The sequence below is a fragment of the Panulirus ornatus genome, chromosome 15, assembly GCF_036320965.1.
Source record: "Panulirus ornatus isolate Po-2019 chromosome 15, ASM3632096v1, whole genome shotgun sequence".
NCBI classification, from domain to species: domain Eukaryota; kingdom Metazoa; phylum Arthropoda; class Malacostraca; order Decapoda; family Palinuridae; genus Panulirus; species Panulirus ornatus.
In genome coordinates, this window is record NC_092238.1 from 9,139,595 (window position 1) to 9,159,928 (window position 20,334).

The 20,334-nt window shown below is 38.7% G+C and overlaps 1 protein-coding gene across 6 annotated transcripts in view; it reads left to right on the plus strand.

The window, feature by feature from the left end:
* The window catches only part of Drep2 (DNA fragmentation factor-related protein 2), a 282,308-nt gene that overhangs the window by 158,467 nt on the left and 103,507 nt on the right, over positions 1–20,334 (plus strand). For 4 of the 6 annotated variants that reach the window (XM_071670467.1, XM_071670463.1, XM_071670468.1 and 1 more), the window contains one exon: positions 7,060–7,392. The exons of 1 other annotated variant lie outside the window; for it this stretch is intronic. In XM_071670467.1, coding sequence (XP_071526568.1) covers positions 7,060–7,392 — 333 coding nt within the window. The remainder of the gene's footprint in view (positions 1–7,059; positions 7,393–20,334) is intronic. One more of the 6 variants, XM_071670465.1, reaches the window with a different exon arrangement.

A 20,334-nucleotide genomic window follows, 5' to 3' on the forward strand; every position in this document is an offset into this window, starting at 1 on the left:
TACAAGGAGACCTGAACAGACTCCAAAATTGGTTTGAAACGTGGTTGATGAGCAAATGTACAGTAATGAGGATGGAACCAGACAAAAGACAGCCTCAGTATGATTATTACTTGGTAGGATATAAACTTCAGGATTCTGTGTTTGAGAAGGAATTGGGAGTTGACATCTTTCTAAACCATTTCCAGGAGAATAGTTAGGGAGACAAGTTGTATGCAGGCAAGTATCAGGATGGTTTTCAAGTACATAGAGACCTCTTATAACAGATAACATGTAACCTCAAGGAATGTCTATTAAGCAGAAAGTCCCTTAAAAGTGGTCATTAAAACATGGTGTTTATGGAAATGCATTCCTGATCGTGTCATTTCTTCCACTGGTAAGTGCTATAGAATGGCTTCTTTCAATAATATTAATGGCTTTACAGATGTTATTTTGGTGTTTAACACATTAGAGAAAGACATCATTAATATAAATACTGTGTGAAACAAAATCAATAGTCACAAGTTTGTCGGAGCTTGCAATGTTGATTACTAGGTAATCAGCACACCTACACCTTCCTAGCATGCTATCCATCATCTTCATTGGTTTATTTTATGTGTAGGAAGACTTCATTGCAAGTTAGGATGTGATGGACTGGCTGTTTTTTTTATCTTTCTTTATCCTGTCATTGTTATAAATTTTTTAAACGGTAGAGGAAACTAATCCTTGGGACTGACTAACATGTGCCCAATGTTCACCTGCTTCAACCCTGCATATCAGTTACATCTTTATATTGATCAGTTTCCTAGGCATCTCGCATGCTTTACTAATGCTTGCACTTGCAGGCTGTTTTCCAGACATGACAGGTTTAAATTGTTCTTTAAAAACATATCACAGATAGCTTAAAAGAGAGTGGCTGAAATTGAACTGATGAATTATGGCAGGCTATACACAGCTGCCATAGAGAACATAAACAAAGTTGTTGGCAGATTTATTCATTGATTCTTTTTCCTGTATGAGTGATGTAGTTTTATTCAAGTTTTGTTCTTCAATTACCATTTTGTATACTGTATTAAATTATTTTTTCATATCCATAACATGAAAATCCATCATAGGAAGCTTTGTTAATAGAGTTCCCACTATATGGACAAAAAATATTTAACTAACCATTTACATCCTACTTAAGACCAAAACTAGAATTTGCTTCTCAGATTGTTCACTGCACCTAAAGAAGTACAAAGAGCTCAGAAGATGCAGAGTTGGCAACAAAGATGATACCAGAATAGTGCTGAGGGACCTAGACTAACTCCAGAGTTCTGACAGATGGATTATATATTGTGAGATTCAGTCATAAAAAAGCAAGGTAATGAGTAAGGGATATAGCAAAAAAAAAGCCCCTGGCATGAATATTACTTAAAGGAAGATATGCTGTAGGATTCAGTGTGTGAAAGATGTCACAGGGTCACCATTGCACCTAATGTGTCATCTGAATGTCACATTAGGAGAGTTATGAAAGAAACAAACTGTCTTCAGGCAAAAGTTGAAATTTAATTCAAGTTTGTAGGTCTGGTCATTGTACCAGAAGACTCATAGACATAACTGAGGTCCAGAAAAGAGCAACCAAGTTGGTAATGGATTTCTGCGGTCTTATCTGCAATGAAAGGATGACGGCTACACAGCTGTCCACCTTAGAAAAAGAGGGGAGAGGGGTGATCTGATAGTAGCAATTAAGATCCTAAGTCAACTGGATGAAGTTGACAGTTAACAGTTTTCACAAGGTGCAGTACAAAAGTTACCAGAGGTCATTATCAGAAGCTGAGAAAGATTAGGAGATAAGAAGGATGTAAAGAAATACTAGTCTAGTGTAAGGATAGTGGATGGTTGGAATGGTCTAAGCAAGAAGACTGTGAATACCAGTAACTTATATGAATTTATAAGTCCTCTTGATGGTACAGAAAATACAAGACAGTGCCCCACAAGTGCAAAACTCTCACCATAATGTAAAATTAGGTACAATGATTACAAATTGGTAATCACATACTCGCACACACACTGACATTTTCACATGGGAAGATTATCTTGGTGGAAGGGAACAAAGGACTTATGTTAGAGGAGCCCTCTATATATGGGTTGATGTCACCAGTGGAGTGCTGCAGAATTCTTTTCTGGAACTATTACTATTCTTGATAAATGTAAATGACTTACCCAAAGGTATGGACATATACCAGAAAATTTTTGCAAATGATGCAAAGGTCATGAGGTAAGTGAAAAGTAAGGAAAATTATAATGAATTACAAGGCAACTTAAGCAAACTCCAAAGTTAGTCTGATATGTAGTTGATGAAATTCAGTCCTGTTAGATGTTAGGTAATGAGGATGGGACAGAGTGAAAGAAGGCCTCAGTGTAATTATTACCTAGCAGGTTTTACAAGTCAACATACTGTCTTTTACCAAATTTTAAAATAGCTTTCAAGTATATGAATAAGGAAATATTTAGCAAGCTATTCATATCCTACATAATGCCAAAAATAGAATATGCTTCTCCAGTTTGGTCACTGCACCTAAAGGAGCAGTAAGAGTTAACAGAGAAGGTCCAGAGGAGGGCAACAAAGATGGTACCAGAATTAAGTAAACTGAATTACAGGGAAAGGCAGGAGCCCACTTTAGAAGAGGAAAGACCTGATCACATTCTTTTAGGTTTTAAGATAGATTGATGACATAGATACTGAAAAGTTCTTCGAAAGATGTGAGGATAAGCATCTGCAGGACAGAACATGTGTCAAAAGAGATTAAAGAGTTTCTTTTAGAGCATAAGAATGATGGATGAATGGAACAAAGTGACTGAGGACATGGTTAATGCAAACAGCACACATATATTTAAGAAGTTGTATGATAGTAATGTTCAAGAGATGGGGCCTAGCATGTAAAACTCCCTTCCTGTGCAGTACAAATAAGTAATTACACTCATACAGGAAAAGGCAAGTGGCTTTTGATTTGCCCACCTTGGAAGAAAAAGGAGTTATCACAACCTTTAGGTTTTTAAAACAGATTGTTGACACAGATATTGAGCAATTCCTTGAAAGATGTAAGGAGGATGTAACATGAAATCAAGCAAGAAGCTTGATAAAAAAGATAGTATGAGAGTGGTGGATGAATGGAATTAAATGACTAAAGACATGGTTAATCTGATAGCACACAAAATCTAATATGTACAATAGAGGATGTTCAAGAGATGGGGCCCCAGGAGTGTGAAACTCCTTCCCCACTCAGTAAATAGGTAATTACATAATGGGCTTCTGTGATGTAGTGGTTAACATTACTGGAAATTATTCGGCAGGGGCCCTCATGGTTTTGAATCCTTGGGTCGATATTTGGCCCACACTCAACCTAGGTGTTCATCATCTTTTCAGAGCTGTTTAGTAAATGGGCACCTGGCTTACATTGGAGTGTGTGTTTGTAGTGGGTATGTGTACACAAACACACACACACACACACACACACACACATAGGAGTAAAGAGGCAGAGCAATGCAGGTGTAAAACTCTCTCCCTGTAACACACAGTTGGTAATTACACAAACACAGTTTACAAAGGTTTTAAAAGTTACTTAATGGGATATAAAGCTCGGGAGATGTGAACCCCGGTATGTAGAACTCTTTCCCAGTTCTCTACAAGTAGGTAATTGCAAATACTAAGGAAAAATTACCCTAATGAGACACAAGACAGTTTTAGGGAAAGGTCATGTGTGAGAACCTCATAGATTTCTTTAAGAAAGCGAAATCCGTTTGAATCAAAAGGTAAGATTGGGTAGATTGTTTGTATTTAGGCTGTAAGAAAGTGTATTGGAGGGTGATTAAGAAGCTGGATCACAAGAAAAGAAGTTTGTATTTAGGCTGTAAGAAAGTGTATTGGAGGGTGATTAAGAAGCTGGATCACAAGAAAAGAACACGGATGACTCCTTTGATGGACAGATTAACATCATGAAAAGAAACAAAGGATGCATGTTGGAGAAGCTTTTCAAAGTGGGTTGAGGTCACCAGTGATCTGTTGCAGGGTTCTATTCTGGGAGTATTGCTCTTCTTGATCTATGTGAATGACTTACTAGAAGTTATGGATTCCTTCTTGAATGTGTTTGTAGATAACCCAAATGCCATGAGGATTATATCAACACTGAAGGAGATTTAGGCAAACTCCATAGTTGGTCTGATATGTCTTTGATGAAATTCAACTCAAATGGGTGCAAGATAATAAGGTTAGGACACAATGAGAAGTCTCAGTATGAATGTTATGTAGGAGGAAATAATCTGCAGGGATCTATGAGAGAGGGGGACTTGGGTGTTCACGTCGTCCCTGACCTGATGCCAGAATCTCTTATAAGGATAATGGCGAAGGAGATAAACTGTTTGCTGGCAGACTGTAGAATTCTGTTGAAGCTATTGGATAAGGAAATATTCAGCATGCTTTTCATGTCCAACATTGGGCAGTAGCATATTAAGGGTTTAGGGGTCCTGGGGCCAGAATATTCCCTCCATCCCAAGATCTTTTGAAAAGGTAATGAAACGTATATAGTATATACTGAATATATTTCTGAATAGACTTATAGGTTTTCAAATTTCTGGTAATTTTATCATAAATATGAAATACCTGTGTATGCAAGAATGATAAAATACATGCTCAAGGAGCAATGTGACCCATGTACCTAACACCAAATGCTGTGAAGAACTAAAAACTGAAATGCTGCTAAGCTAGGATAATTTAAGGACTGTCATATCTTCTTGTTTTCAGGGTCTCTTCCATCCTTTCCCACAAATAACTATCAGGCCCTGGGATAATGTAAGGAAGGTCGATTATTCTCATTTTCAGGCCTCCCCCAAACTATAAGACCTGGGATGATTTATAGAAAGCTGGATCATTTCATTTTCAGGCCTCCCCTAAACCATCAGGCCCTAGGATAATGTAAGAAAAGTCAGATTTCATTTTCAGACCTCCCTCAAATGATCAGGCTATGGTCTAATTTTAGGAAAATTGGATCATTTCATTTTCTGGCCTCACCAAAACTATTAGGCCCTGGCATAATTTAAGGGAAGTCAGATGTTTTCATTTTCAGGCCTTTCCTGAATATCAGGCCTTAGGGTGATATAAGGAAAGTCATATCTTGGTATTTTCAGGCCTCTCCAAGACAATTAGGCCCAGGGATAATTCAAGGGAAGTTGAATGTTCTCATTTTCAGAGTCTCCCAAGGCTATCAGGCCCTGGCTTCTCACCTCAGTATGTTGCTGAGTCTGGTCACTGCACTTAAAGAAGCACAAAAATGTAATACAAAAAGTCCGGAGGAGGACATCAAAGATGATATCAGAAATAAGAGAGCTGAGTGATGTGGAAAGGCTATAGAGACCTCAGGTTTGGTCAGCATGGGAGAAAGAAGAGTGAGAGGTGACCTGATCACAATGTAAGAAAAGTCAGATCTCATTTTCAAGCTTCCCCCAAGCTATCAGGCCCTGGTCTAATTCGAGGAAAGTTGGATCATCTCATTTTCCAGCCTCTCCAAACTATCTGGCTCTGTTATGATTTAAGGGAAATATGATGTTTCCATTTTCAGGTCTTCCCTAAATATCAGGCCTTAGGATTATTTAAGAAAAAAAGTCATATTTTTGGTATTTGCTGGCCTCTCCTAAACTATTAGGCCCTGGTATGATTTAAGGAAAGTTAAAGAAGTGATCGAAGTGGTCCACAGGAGGGATCAAAGATGGTACAAGAATTAGGAGAGCTGAGTTACATGGAAAGACTGGAGGCCATAAGTTTGGCCACTTAGGAAAAGGGTAGAGTGAGACGTGACCTGATCACAACTTTTAAGTTTTTATAAAAATCTTCAGATAAAACAACAAGAGACCATGTCATGAAATTAAAGAAGAAACATGTCAGAAAAGATGTAAAAAAGTACTCCTGTAGTATAAAGAGTAGTGGATGAATGGAATAAGCTGAATGAAGAAATAGTAGATATGGACACCTAATGGAATTTAGAAAAATTGCATGACAATAGAGATGCTTCAAGAGATGGCATCTTATGAGTGTAAAACCTTATCCCCATACAGTGCATATAGGTAATTACTCACACACACACACACACACACACACACACACACACACACACACACACACACACATACATTGGAAGAGGGGAAGACATGATAATAATGTACAGATTTCTCAGGAGATTTGATGAAGTGAAAATTGAGCAGTTCTTCAGAATTAAGACTGCTAAGTCAGTTACATTCATTTTCATCAAAGTTCAGCTGTCTCTCAAGCCTTTCTGCAATGATCAGTGCCTTGGATTGTTTTCATGATTCCCCCATCATAGCTGTGTCTTCCAGTTATTCACATTTTTTGTTCAAGTTTTAGTCATTACTTATCTTGCTACACTTTCAGGGAAAACACTAATTGATGTGGTTGACATATAATGAATGAATTACCCATCATGCTTGCCTTCTAAGATTTCATTCAACATTGCATGTGTATTATCTGTAACCTTTGTCATATTTTGTATGGTCTTTCAGAATGAATAAAAGATATTTCCAAGATTTTGTTTACATGTTCAAGCAACATCAAGATACCGATGAGATTAGTCAAGAAAAATGCAGTCATTTGGCATAATTCTGTAACAGAATGAATAATGATATCTTCCATCGTAGGAGTAACTACAGTCAAGTTCGGCTATGCAGCTACTTTTCATGTAAAATTGGCACTGTGATGATTTGGTATATTACAGTTGATGGTGATTTGTTTTGTTGCAGTTCTTGGTAACATGTTGCAGATGATGGTTATAAGGCAGGTGATGTTGATGTCCTTTGTTTCAAGTGTTGGTGATGTCCTTATGGTGCTGTTAATGGTGATATGCTATGTTGCAGGTGATGGGGATATGTTACATTGCACGTGATGGTTTGTCCTGTGGTGTAGGTGATGGTTATGTGTCACCTTGCAGGTGATGAAGCAGGGTCTTGTGATATCAGCAGGCGGTGAATTGCAGGGCATTTTAAGAAAGCGTGGTATGCTGCCAAGTATACTGATACGTATCCGGTACATTGCAGGGTACTGTGATAAACCACGACAGCGAGCACAAGAGTTCCTACATGGGCACCGGGCCTGGGGTGACGGCAGCAGTGGTGGGGCGCCTTTCTCGCCAGGGGTCATCTGTGGACTCGTCGCACTCAGCCACTGTGCACGTCCACACGCCAGAGTGCTGTATGTATGGGCACCCACACACCCCGCAGCCCCGCACCCGTGCCTCCCCCATTGGCGACCAGGCCGAGTGTGACTTCCACTGCTGCTCGCTGCATGAGGAGGGCGGCCGTATCCAGGCAAGTCGACATCACCTGCATCATCAGCAGCATCACGTGCACCATCACCAACAAGAGCAACAGGTGCAGGAACAACAAATACAGCAGCAACAGTATCAACAGCAGCAACAGTTGCAACAACAACAGCAACAGTTGCAACAACAGCAGTTACAGCAACAACAGTTGCAGCAGCAGCAGTTGCAGGAGCAACAACAGCAGCGACAGCCGCAGCAGCGTCAGTCTGTCTGCCTCATTCATGATCAACCCTGCAACTGCTGTTGAGTCACACCAACCTATAAAGCTGTGCTTGTATGAGTGTATCTGTTGGAGGGCCAACAGCCTCTAGTGCTGCCAGCCTTCCATCAGTGTCTCGTGCGCATCAGCGATGGCAGCTCAGGCCAGCACCCCAACACCATTGGGGTTATACACCTCCACACCTGCAGCCTGCCTTTGCTCAACACCTTAACACTTTACCATCATACTATTAGAATATGGCTTAGTTACTCTAGTTCAAAAATTTCAGGCAAAATGCCTTATTCACTGCCATATAACTTATTGATAGCATTTAATACTACTGCGATTGATATTAAGTCTTTGATGCTGGTTTGCGTGTCAGGAATGCCATGTTAGTATATCGCCTACCACCATTTTTGCTGAAATCAGTTATTGATGTTGCTGTAAAAGCAGTTAATCAGAAGGCAAATCTAATTACTATGACATAAAATAATCAAAACAGTTAAGTTTCATTGGATACATATGCTCTTTTAGTGCTGTTGCATATACCATGCAAGCCACTTTGTTGCCATTATGTTAGTGACATGGTAATGGGAGTTTCAATACCCGGGTTACATTGATATACTGCCATAAACTATCAAGAGATAATTTTCTCTTACATATGAAATGGGCATTTTGTATAGTTTAATATTTGTTTGACGAACATCTAACTTTAGTATATGTATATATCCGATTTAAAGTCTACATTTTTCACAGTTAAAGTGATAGGCTTTGGGATTTAATGACTCATTAGTCAAATCTTGTAAATTCCTTCCCATAAGCTCGACTCTTGAAAATACTATTGTATGTGTATGTATATTATTGTTTTCATTATTTAGATATGCAAGGCCTCCTTCTTGCTCCAGCAATATGCATTTGGTAGATCTAGAAAGAGCAACCTATACCTTAATGCACCTTCTCCTGTATCAGTATCTCTGCCTTTAATTCAATATTCAGGACTTTCACTGGATAGTTTGCTGAGAGGATCATGAAAGTACTTTGTGTTTGCTTTGACTGGATTTTTTCTTATCCTTTCACTTACTTTATAAGAGACCATGAGAAAGGGAATAGAGGACTAAGGGGAGGAACAGAGAGGACATATTTTGTTAGGAGACACCCAAGAGATATCTGTGTTACCTACTGTAGTGATCTGATTCACAGTCTTATAACCATTGAAATGGGATGTGGTTTTTAATCTTGAATAGTCATAAAAGAAGATGGCTGAGCAATGGAGAAGGCATATGTTTAGATTTTCATTTCCTTTGGGTAGTGGTGATCATCCAGTGTTCATGTCCCAATAGCTGAGAGCACTTGAATTTTATTGCTGCTTATAGTTTGGGATTTACAAGATTTGACTAGGCAGTACTAGTACTAGGGTGGTATGGCTGTTATGATTAAAACTAAGGAGTTAGCTGTGTTAACTTGAGGTGTTATGCATCTGTGTTTGCCTCTGGGATATCTTATCACTGCCCCGTGAGGAAGGTAGTGCAGCTCGGCTCTTCTAGGAGGTATAACGAGGTCGAGCCACTTGTCACTGGCCCTTGTTGATCTTCCTAAGATTGCTGGACTTGCTTGACTTCCTCTACTATTTGACTGCCTATTATACCTCTTAATATTGCATTGTTCAATGTTGCATTTTTACTAGCTTCTGATTGGAATGGTACAGTGAGCAGTATTGTAAACTTTGTGAGAAAAAAGCTGTAAAATACAGCATAGAGTTAGAATTCTGGTAACTTTACATATGGAAGCATGAACATAGCATAATAATTGAATACTGAATTAGTATATCAGACATGTAATTAGCTGCATCTTCACGTATTCAGTTATATCTTTGTTTTGTAAATTACTTCCAGTTACACATAACACTGTATTTCAATGAAGATTTATAACAGTGTGGTGAACACTGTATTTCAATGAAGATTTATGACAGTGTGGTGGTGCTTGTCCAGTTATATAATGCTCACTGTACTTTCCCTTTCTAGGACAAAAAATTTGGTCCAGCTGCCCCAAGGTATTGCATGGCATTTTCCTTTCCTTCTTTAATGTTTTCTTATATTTATGAATGTCATTTTGTATGATTTACCCTTCGTATCCTGTGGCAGTAGTCTTTGTATGGTATAAGAGAATTGATAGATACCATTTATGCACACCACTGTCCCATACTAACAATATTTCATACACTTCCAAATTTTCAGTTGGTTTTTTCATTTATTTGTGAAATATCCAAAATTATGCCTATCATGCACAGTATCATTCTACAATGCTTGAATGAATATTGTATATTGATGAAATTCCAGTCCTGATCACCAGTCCTTCATTTTTGTATGTATGCACTGTTCTTAAAGCTGTTCACTAATATAATTCAGTGATTAGAGAATATTCTTTATATTTTCAATTGTCAAAGGATGCATATTAGTCATAGTTAACCCCAGACAATTACTTTCGGGGCAGATGGACTTATTAGGTTGCTTGTAGAGTGATAGCACATTGCTGCTGGAGGAGAGTAAACATGCCAATCCGCACTTCATATATTTAGGGTCTTGTGGCAACGTTACGTGAACTCAGAGAACTAACAGAGATACTTCCAGTTGAAAGGAAAGAGTGAGTGTCTTTTATAAGAGGTTTTGAAAGCGTTTTATACATAGACTTGCAATAAGCTTCCGTTTGAGATGAGTGATTGTGAAAGTGGTAAAACTTTTTGAGTTCACAAAACCTTGTTTACAAAGTAGTAGTAAAGAGATTACTCAATCACCGCAGTATTAGTTATACCTGTTGTGAGGTTTTAGGAGACCTGACTCTATAAGGATACATACTCTCCCCCATCAGTTTGGTTGCTAGGGCTTTGGCAGCTTATGAATGGCTTGTAGCCACCCGTTTAGAGAAAAAAAGCCAGAATTCAAGAAAACATCTTAAGATCACCACAGTAGTATTAAGATTTTGGCACTAAGTTTATGCTTAAACTTAGTTTTTTTGGCTAGATAAGTAGTTGCTGATATTAGATGATGATTGTGTATTACGGTGGTCAGCAGGTAGTTCTTGAGGCTGGGCTGAATGTCTCTTGTAGTAAGCGGGTTTTGGGCCTTTTTTGTCATTTAGCTGTTTTTAACAGTGTTCAAGTGATGATGTAGAACTTTTAGCAAATCCTTAAAAATTCCTTAATGCCTGATTAGTTTTGCTACAGCTCATAGGTTAAGAGAACCTCAGAATGCATGCACAATATCATTTGATGTTTTGTTTAGTGATAGCCAGGTTTATTACACTGATTTAGCTTCATCTATGATTTGATAGACTTATGTGCAAGATTTGTTGGCTGAGAGGCAATTTTAGCTCATTTGTAGGGCAATACCTTGTTTTTGGAAAATACAGCATTTCTGTTGTACTGCTGCTTATACTAGAGGTGTTGGTATTATTTATTTTTTCTATGTAAACCCTTTCCCTTGGTTACTGTTTTGATATAGAAATGAATGTTAAAGCTTATTTTAGTGTCTTTTTCACACAGCTTTTCCCTCTAAACATAAACTAATATGTATATACCTTATTTATTTATTTGTTTTTTATATCTTTTTATTTTTTCTTCATTACTATGCAAGGGAATTCTCGTAATTGTTAGATGTTTATTTTTATCCTTGTGCCCTCTTTCCTTCTAATTGCATTCATAGCTAAGTTGATATTTTTTATAAGCATTGCATGAATATATATATATATATATATATATATATATATATATATATATATATATATATATATATATATATATATATGAATATATATATATATATATATATATATATATATATATATATATATATATATATATATATATATATATATATATATATATATTTTTTTTTACAAATAGAGCTCATTGCACTTTTTTTTCGTGTGTGTGTGTGCATAGTTGACCTGGCCAGAGCGGCAGAAGTGGCACCTGACCTCCTATAGCGTGATTATGGTGGTGTCAGTGTGACAGATTAGTTGATGCTAAAAAAAAACATCTTTTAGGACCTTGAAATGAGAATGGCTCTACTAGAAATGTACTTTCCTCTTAATATTTTCTGTCATTTGCTTGTCATATTGTTTGAGCATTTTATTGCAGAAATAACATACTTTGCAAAAGGCTTCTAGTGTCATTGTGAACTCTCATTTTATTAGTTGCTTTTAAATCATTCAGATAGGTGAAAAGTTTGTTGGTGTCATTCATTTTATCTTTAGCCCTCATGTAATTTTATCACATGAATTGGATCATAAGCTATACATACCATATACTCTTCTCTTGCTGTTAGCACAAGAGAATTACCATTTTTGTTTGTTGTATATATATATATATATATATATATATATATATATATATATATATATATATATATATGTATTTATATATATTTGTTGTTTAGTTCAGCAACATTTATGGATGTCTGGGAGAGCGTCACTTTGGGATGTATGCACCATTATCATGTTTGACTTGGTGTATGGTTTACAACCACCGGGGTATCTACGTTTTCATTTTGTTGGGCTGTTTGGTTTTGCATTATCTTGGGATGCATGTCCCATTGTTATTTTGATGTTGTTAAGTCCATCATCACCTTAGGTTTTCTTGTTTGATTTTACTTAAGGACATCTTGTCCGATGCAGATTTAACATTTTCAGTCCTAAGAACCTTAGATTCTTTTATCTCATGAATTGAGTCCTTATCTCTGTATGATATATATGTATTGTATCTTGCTGTTAGCACAAGAATATTTCCTCTTTTATCTTGTATATATTGGTTGTTTAGCATCACCTATGGATATTTGGGAGAGCATCTTTTTGGACTTTATGGACCAGTATCACATTAGTCGTGCTGTATGATTCAGTCACTGAGATATTTATTTAGTTTTCATGTTATGGTATTTAGTTTAGTATCACCTTAGGATGCATATTCCAGTTTTTGTTTATTCCAGCATCACCTTGTGCTGTCTTGTTTAGCTTTGTTTTGGATTTCTTGTTCAGTGTCACTTAAAATTTTTGATCATAAGAAACTTGAACTGTTTGATTCAGTGTCACTTTAGGTTTTGTAGTCTGGTATTGGTTAAGAGTTTTCTAGTCTTGTATAATACTGGGTTCATTTAATAAAACTTCTCCAGTTGCTAAGACCATAATCACTACAGATTGTCAGATCCACTATCAGTTCAGGCAACATGGTATCATGGCATCTTTAGTTGACTGGTCTGATATGAACTAGGGTTGCCTGGTCAGGCATCACCTTTAACTGTTTGGTTTTGCATTGGCTTGCAATATTCTCTCCATTAACACCAACAGCTGTTTACTTTGCCACTAGCTCTTTTTTTTGTCCAACATTATCTAGGGTTGTCTGTTTTATTATATTCTAGGACTATGTGGTCTTGTGTGTTGGCTGTAGCATCACCTTTGGCTATTTTACCCAGTATCTTCTTTAGTTGTATGGTCCAGTATCTCCAGTTGTTTGTCCAGCATAAACCTTGATTATCAAGTCAAGTAGTATCTCTTGTTGCTAGTTTTAGCATCACTTCTTGTTTTCTGGTCAAGCTTTATTTTGATTATATGGCTCAGCCTCTAGAGTATTTGATAATGTAGAGTGAAAACAGGACATTTTGGACCCAAAGAGGAACATAAGTGGACAGTCATGTTCTGAATTAGTCTTATATCAGGCAATGATAGATGTGATGTACAGTCTTACAAAAGCTTTGATGAAATAAACATGTAAGTAACATTTTTGATGTATGACCAGGATAATCAGAACTTTTCCTTTTTGGGTTTTTCACATCCTGTATTGCAATGTAAATATTGAATAATGTCATCATTTAGGTGCAGCAGTATTCCTGACTGTTTGATATGTTTCTGTATGGGGAGATGTGACACTGATGGGTTTCCATGTGTTGGAAACCATTACATCTGTTCATATGCAAATTCAGTGTACCAAACAGCCTTACATGTCAGCACTCAGGATGTATTGTCCTACTTAAAGTTGTTGTACATTTAACAAAAGTCAGCTGTGAATGTTTTTTCATAGCAGGACAGAGAGAGGAGGAGTGTATGTGTGTGTGTGTTATTACTTCGTATGTATAGGAAGAGAGTTTTACACTCTCATCCTTTCATTTTTATCATAAAAGTCAGTTTTTTGATAGGTACTCTGTTCACCTCTTCACTTATTTCATTCCTGTGGTACCCTTTTGCTATAGGAATACTTCCTCACATCTTTCTTCATCCTACTGCTCAGTCGTGTTGTCCCCCATTGATTGAATGCTTCCTTACATTTTCAAAGAAATGTTCAATATCCAAATCACATCCATTGAGAAACATGAAATGTTTTGATCATATTGGCTCTTATTCTTCTGTCCCTTAAGGTGAGTTGGCTTAGGGCTATAAATCCTCTCCTTGTATTTAGCTCCTATGTTTCAAGTACAGTTTTTGTTTTCCAAGGTGCTAAAGTGAAGAATTCAAAATGATGATGCATATTATGATTTAGATCCTACAGAAGTGTATATCTTTTTAACTTCATGTCAATGAAGTATTTTTTACTATGATCAGTGTACAGGTTACCTCCACCACCCTTTTAACCCTTAAACAAAGGAATGGGTTGGAAATTCCATCAGATGTACACCAATTAATCTTTTTTCTTTCCATTTATGAACTGATAGTGGCATGCAGAAAGAAAAGAAAGTGTACAAAAGTAATATGTGGGAGGAGGGGGTGTGGCCAACACATGAATGCAGGCCTTCCTTCCCTTAAGATTAGAGTGAAGGGAGGTCCTGTTTTGTTTTTCCCTTATTTCTTTAACAAATGCAGAATTTGTGGTGAATAACATTGATATATGTAGAAATACTGCACTCCTTACTCTAAATGATACAGTATGCATTGCTTTATAGATGATACTTTCATTCAGTACATGCTAGGCATTATTCTAGCTATTTAATATTGTCTGATTATTAAGTTGTTTGTCCTCTTTTTCAACACCTGCACCTTCCTCTTGACCTTTTACCATTTTCTCTTGTTACCAATCACTTGCACTCCTATCCTGTAAGCACTGCCCATACACTTTTCCTTTTCACTAGCAACTTCATTCCATCACTTACTCTCCTTTCTCACCTACCTACCTTCTATCTTCCACATGCCACTTCTTGCTAGCATTGCTTCCCTTAATATATCCCATTCCTTACCCACTCCCCTTTGTTTACTATCACTTTTGCAATTCCATACCCAATCATTTTAGATATTTCATCACACATGTCTCTTTTCTGAGCTCATTCACTTTCACCACCTGTTTCTTTCTCATATCATTCACTCTTTTCTGAAAACTCCCACAAATCTTCACCCTTGCTTTCTCAAGGTAATGGTCAAACATCCTACCTGCTGCCCCTCTCAACACATTCACATCCAAGAGTCTCTCTTTTTCTTGCCTATCAGTAAGTACTTGGTCTAAAAATGCCCTCTGGCTATTATATATACATTTATTTTGTATTTAGTATACTTTATTGCTGTCTCCCATGTTAGCAAGGTAGCGCAAGGAAACAGACGAAAGAATGGCCCAACCCACCCACATACACATGTATATACATACAAGTCCACACACGCACATATACATACCTATGCATCTCAACGTATACATATATACATATATACACACACACATATACCTTGCTAACGCGGGAAATGGCGAATAGTGTGAAAAAAATATATATATATACACACATTTACATAATTCATACTGTCTACCCTTATTCATTCCCGTCGCCACCCTGCCACACATGAAATGAAAAATCCCCTCCCCCGCATTTTTGCTTTCCAAAATAATGTTCTCGACTTCCACACATTTTTCAACACTCCCAGAACTTTCGCCCCCTCCCCCCACCCTGTGACTCACTTCCACTTCCATAGTTCCATCCGCTGCCAAATCCACTCCCAGATATCTAAAACACCACTTCCTCCAGTTTTTCTCCATTCAAACTTGCCTCCCAATTGACTTGTCCCTCAACCCTACTGTACCTAATAACCTTGCTCTTATTCACATTTACTCTCAGCTTTCTTCTTTCACACACTTTACCAAACTCAGTCACCAGCTTCTGCAGTTTCTGACCTGAATCAGCCACCAGCGCTGTATCATCAGCGAACAAAAACTGACTCACTTCCCAAGCCCTCTCATCACCACAGACTGCGTACTTGCCCTTCTCTCCAAAACTCTTGCATTCACCTCCCTAGCAATCCCATCCATAAACAAATTATACAACCATGGAGACGTCACACACCCCTGCCGCAAACCGACATTCACTGAGAACCAGTCACTTTCCTCACTTCTTACTTGTACACATGCCTTACATCCTCGATAAAAAATTTTCACTGCCTCTAGCAACTTGCCTCCCACACCATATATTCTTTATACCTTCCACAGAGCATCTTTATCAACTCTATCATATATGTATTATATATATTTATTTATAATCATTATACTTTGTCTCTGTCTCCCGTGTTAGTGAGGTAGCACAAGGAAATAGACGAAAGAATGGCCCAACCCACCCACATACACATGTATATAGATACACGTCCACACAGGCACATAACACACCTATACATTTCAACGTATACATATGTATACATACACAGACATATGCATATGTACACATGCAGATAATTCACACATGGTGCCTTTATTCATTCTCATTGCCACCCTGCCACACATGAAATGACAACCCCCTCGCCCCCCACACGCTCGAGATAGCACTAGGAAAAGACAACAGAGGCCACATTCGTTCACACTCAGTCTCTAGCTGTCATGTATAATGCACTGAAACCACAGCTCCCTTTCCACATCCAAGCCCCACAAAACTTTCCATGGTTTACCCCAGATGTTCCACATACCCTGGTTCAATCCATCAACAGCACATTGACCCCGGTATGCTACATCGTTCCAATTCACTCTATTCCTTGCACACCTTTCACCCTCCTGCATGTTCAGGCCCCGATCGCTCAAAATCTTTCCACCTCCAATTTGTTCTCCCACTTCTCATTCCCTCCACCTCTGACACATATATCCTCTTTGTCAATCTTTCCTCACTCATTCTCTCCATGTGACCAAACCATTTCAATACACCCTCTTCTGCTCTCTCAACCGCACTCTTTTTATTACCACACATCTCTCTTACCCTTTCATTACTTACTCGATCAAACCATCTCAAACATCTCATTTCCAACACGTCCACCCTCCTCCGCACAACCCTATCTATACGCCACGCCTCACAACCCTATAACATTGTTGGAACCACTATTCCTTCAAACATATCCATTTTTGCTTTCCGAGATAATGTTCTCACCTTCCACACATTCTTCAGTGCTCTCAGAACCTTCGCCCCATTCCCCACCCTGTGACTCACTTCCACTTCCATGGTTTCATCTGCTGTTAAATCCACTCCCAGATATCTAAAACACTTCATTTCCTCCAGTTTTTCTCCATTCAACCTTACTCCCAATTGACTCATCCCTCAACCCTACTGAACCTAATAACCTTGCCTTTATTCACATTTGCTCTCAGCTTTCTTCTTTCACACACTTTACTAAACTCAGTCACCAGCTTCTGCAGTTTCTCACGCGAATCAGCCACCAGCGCTGTATCGTCAGCGAACAACAACTGACTCACTTCCCAAGCCCTCTCATCCACCTCAGACTGTGTACTTGCCCCTCTCTCCAAAACTCTTGCATTCACCTCCCCAACAACCCCATCCATAATTAAAGTAAACAACCATGGAGACATCATGCACCCCTGCCGCAAACTGAAATTCACTGGGAACCAATCACTTTCCTCTCTTCCTACTCGTACACATGCCTTACATCCTCGATAAAAACTTTTCACTGCTTCTAGCAACTTGCCTCCCACACCATATACTCTTGATACCTTCTACAGAGCATCTCATCAACTCTTATCATATGCCTTCTCCAGATCCACAAATACTACATACAAATTCATTTGTTTTTCTAAGTATTTCTCATATACATTCTTCAAAGCAATCACCTGATCCACACATCCTCTACCTCTTCTGAAACCACACTGCTCTTCCCCAATCTGATGCTCTGTACATGCCTTCACCCTCTCAATCAATACCCTCCCATATAATTTCCCGGGAATACTCAACGAACTTATACCTCTGTAATTTGAACACTCACCTTTATCCCCTTTGCCTTTATACAATGGCACTATGCATGCATTCTGCCATTCCTCAGGTACTTCACCGTCATCCATACATACATTGAATATCCTCACCAACCAGTAAATAACACAGTCACCCCCTTTTTTGATAGATTCCACTGCATTACCATCCAAACCCGCCGCCTTGCCGGCTTTCATCTTCCACAAAGCTTTCACTACCTCTTCTCTGTTTACCAAACCATTCTCCCTGACCCTCTCACTTCGCACACCACCTCAACCAAAACACCTTATATCTGCCACTTTGTCATCTAACACATTCAACAAACCTTCAAAATACTCACTCCACCCTCCTCCATACAACCCTATCGATAGCCCATGCCTTGCAACCATATAACATTGTTGGTACTACTATTCCTTTAAACATACCCATTTTAGCTCTCCTAGGCAATGTTCTCTCCTTCCACACATTCTTCATCGCTCCCAGAACCTTCGCCCCCTCCCCACCCTGTGACTCGCATCTGCTTCCATGGTTCCATCTGCTGCTAAGTTCACTCCCTGATATCTAAAACATTTCACTTCCTCCAATTTTTCTCCTTTCAAACTTACATCCCAATTAAATTTTCCCTCACCCTTATTGAAACTAATAACCTTGCTCTTATTCACATTTACTCTCATCTTTCTCCTTTCACACACTTTTCCAAACTCAGTCACCAACTTCTGCAGTTTCTTGCACGGATCAGCCACCAGAGCTGTATCATCGCCAAACGACAACTGACTCATTTCCCAGGCACCTCTCATCCCCAACAGACTGCATACTCATCCCTCTCTCCAAATCTCTTGCATTTACCTCCCTAACCACCCCATCCATAAACAAATGAAACAACCATTGGGACATCACACACCCCTGCCACAAAGCGACATTCACTGGGAACCAGTCACTCTCCTCTCTTCCTACTTGTACACATGCCTTACATCATCTGTAAAAACTTTTCACTGCTTCTATCAACTTACCACCCACACCATATTCTCTTAAGACCTTCCACAAAGCATCTCTATCAACCCTATCATATGCCTTCTCCAGATCCATAAATGCTACATATAAATCCATCTGTTTTTCTAAGTATTTCTCACATACATTCTTCAAAGCAAACACCTGATCCACACATCCTTTTCCACTTCTGAAACCACACTGCTCTTCACTAATCTGATGCTCTGTACATGCCTTCACCCTCTCAATCAATACCCTCCCATATAATTCCTCAGGAATACTCAATAAACTTGTGCCTCTGTAGTTTGAACACTCCCCTTTATCCCCTTTGCCTTTGTGCAGTGGCACTATGCACTCATTCCACCAATCCTCAGGCACCTCACCATGATCCATACATACATTTAATATCCTTACCAACTAATCAGTAACACAGTCACTGCCTTTCATAATAAATTCAACTGCAGTACCATCCTAACCTGCCACCTTGCCAGATTCCATCTTCCGCAAAGCTTTCAATACCTCTTCTCTCTTCACCAAACTATTCTCCCTGACCCTCTGGCTTAGCACACCACCATGACCAAAACACCCTACATCTGCCATTGTATCATCAAACACATTGAAGAAACCTTCAAAATACTCACTCAATCTCCCTCTCACTTCATCTCTACCTGTTATTACTTCCTCCCCATTCCCCAGGGGCTTCACTGATATTCCCATTTGTTCTCTTGTCCCACACATGTTATTCACCTCCTTACAAAAATCTTTTTGTTCTCCTAAAGTATAGTGATGCGCTCTCACCCCAACTCTCATTTGCCCTCCTTTTCAACCCTTATACCTTCCTCTTGACCTCGTGCCTTTTTATTTTATACATCTCCCAGTCATTTGCACTCTCTCCTAGTAATATCATCCAAATGCCTCTCTTTTTTCTTTCACTAACTTTACTTCTTCATCCCATCACTCACTACCCTTTCTAATCTGCCCATCACTCACTACCCTTTCTAATCTGCCCACCTCCCACCTTTCTCATCATTTGCACATGCCATCACTGCTTCCCTAAATACATCCCATTCCTCACCCGCTTCCCTCACATCATATGCTCTCACCTTTTTCCATTCTACACTCAATTTCTCCTGGTACTTCCTCACACAAGTCTCCTTTCCAAGCTCACTTACTCTCACCACTCTCTTCTCTCCAACATTTTCTCTTCTTTTTTGAAAACCTCTACAAATCTTCACCTTTGCCTCCACAAGATAGTGATCAGACATCACTCCAGCTGCTCCTCTCAGCACATTAACATCCAAAAGTCTCTCTTTTACACGCCTATCAATTAACATGTAATCCAATATTGCCCTTTGACCATCTTTCCTACTCACATAAGTATACTTATGTATGTCTCTCTTTTTAAACCAGGTATTGCCAATCACCAGTCTTTTTTCAGCATACAAATCCACAAGCTCTTCACTATTTCCATTCACAATACTGAATACCCCATGTACACCAATTATACCCTCAACTGCCACTGCCACGTTACTCATCTTTGCATTCAAATCACCCATCACTAATACCTGATCTTGTGCATCAAAGCTGCTGACACACTCACTCAGCTACTCCC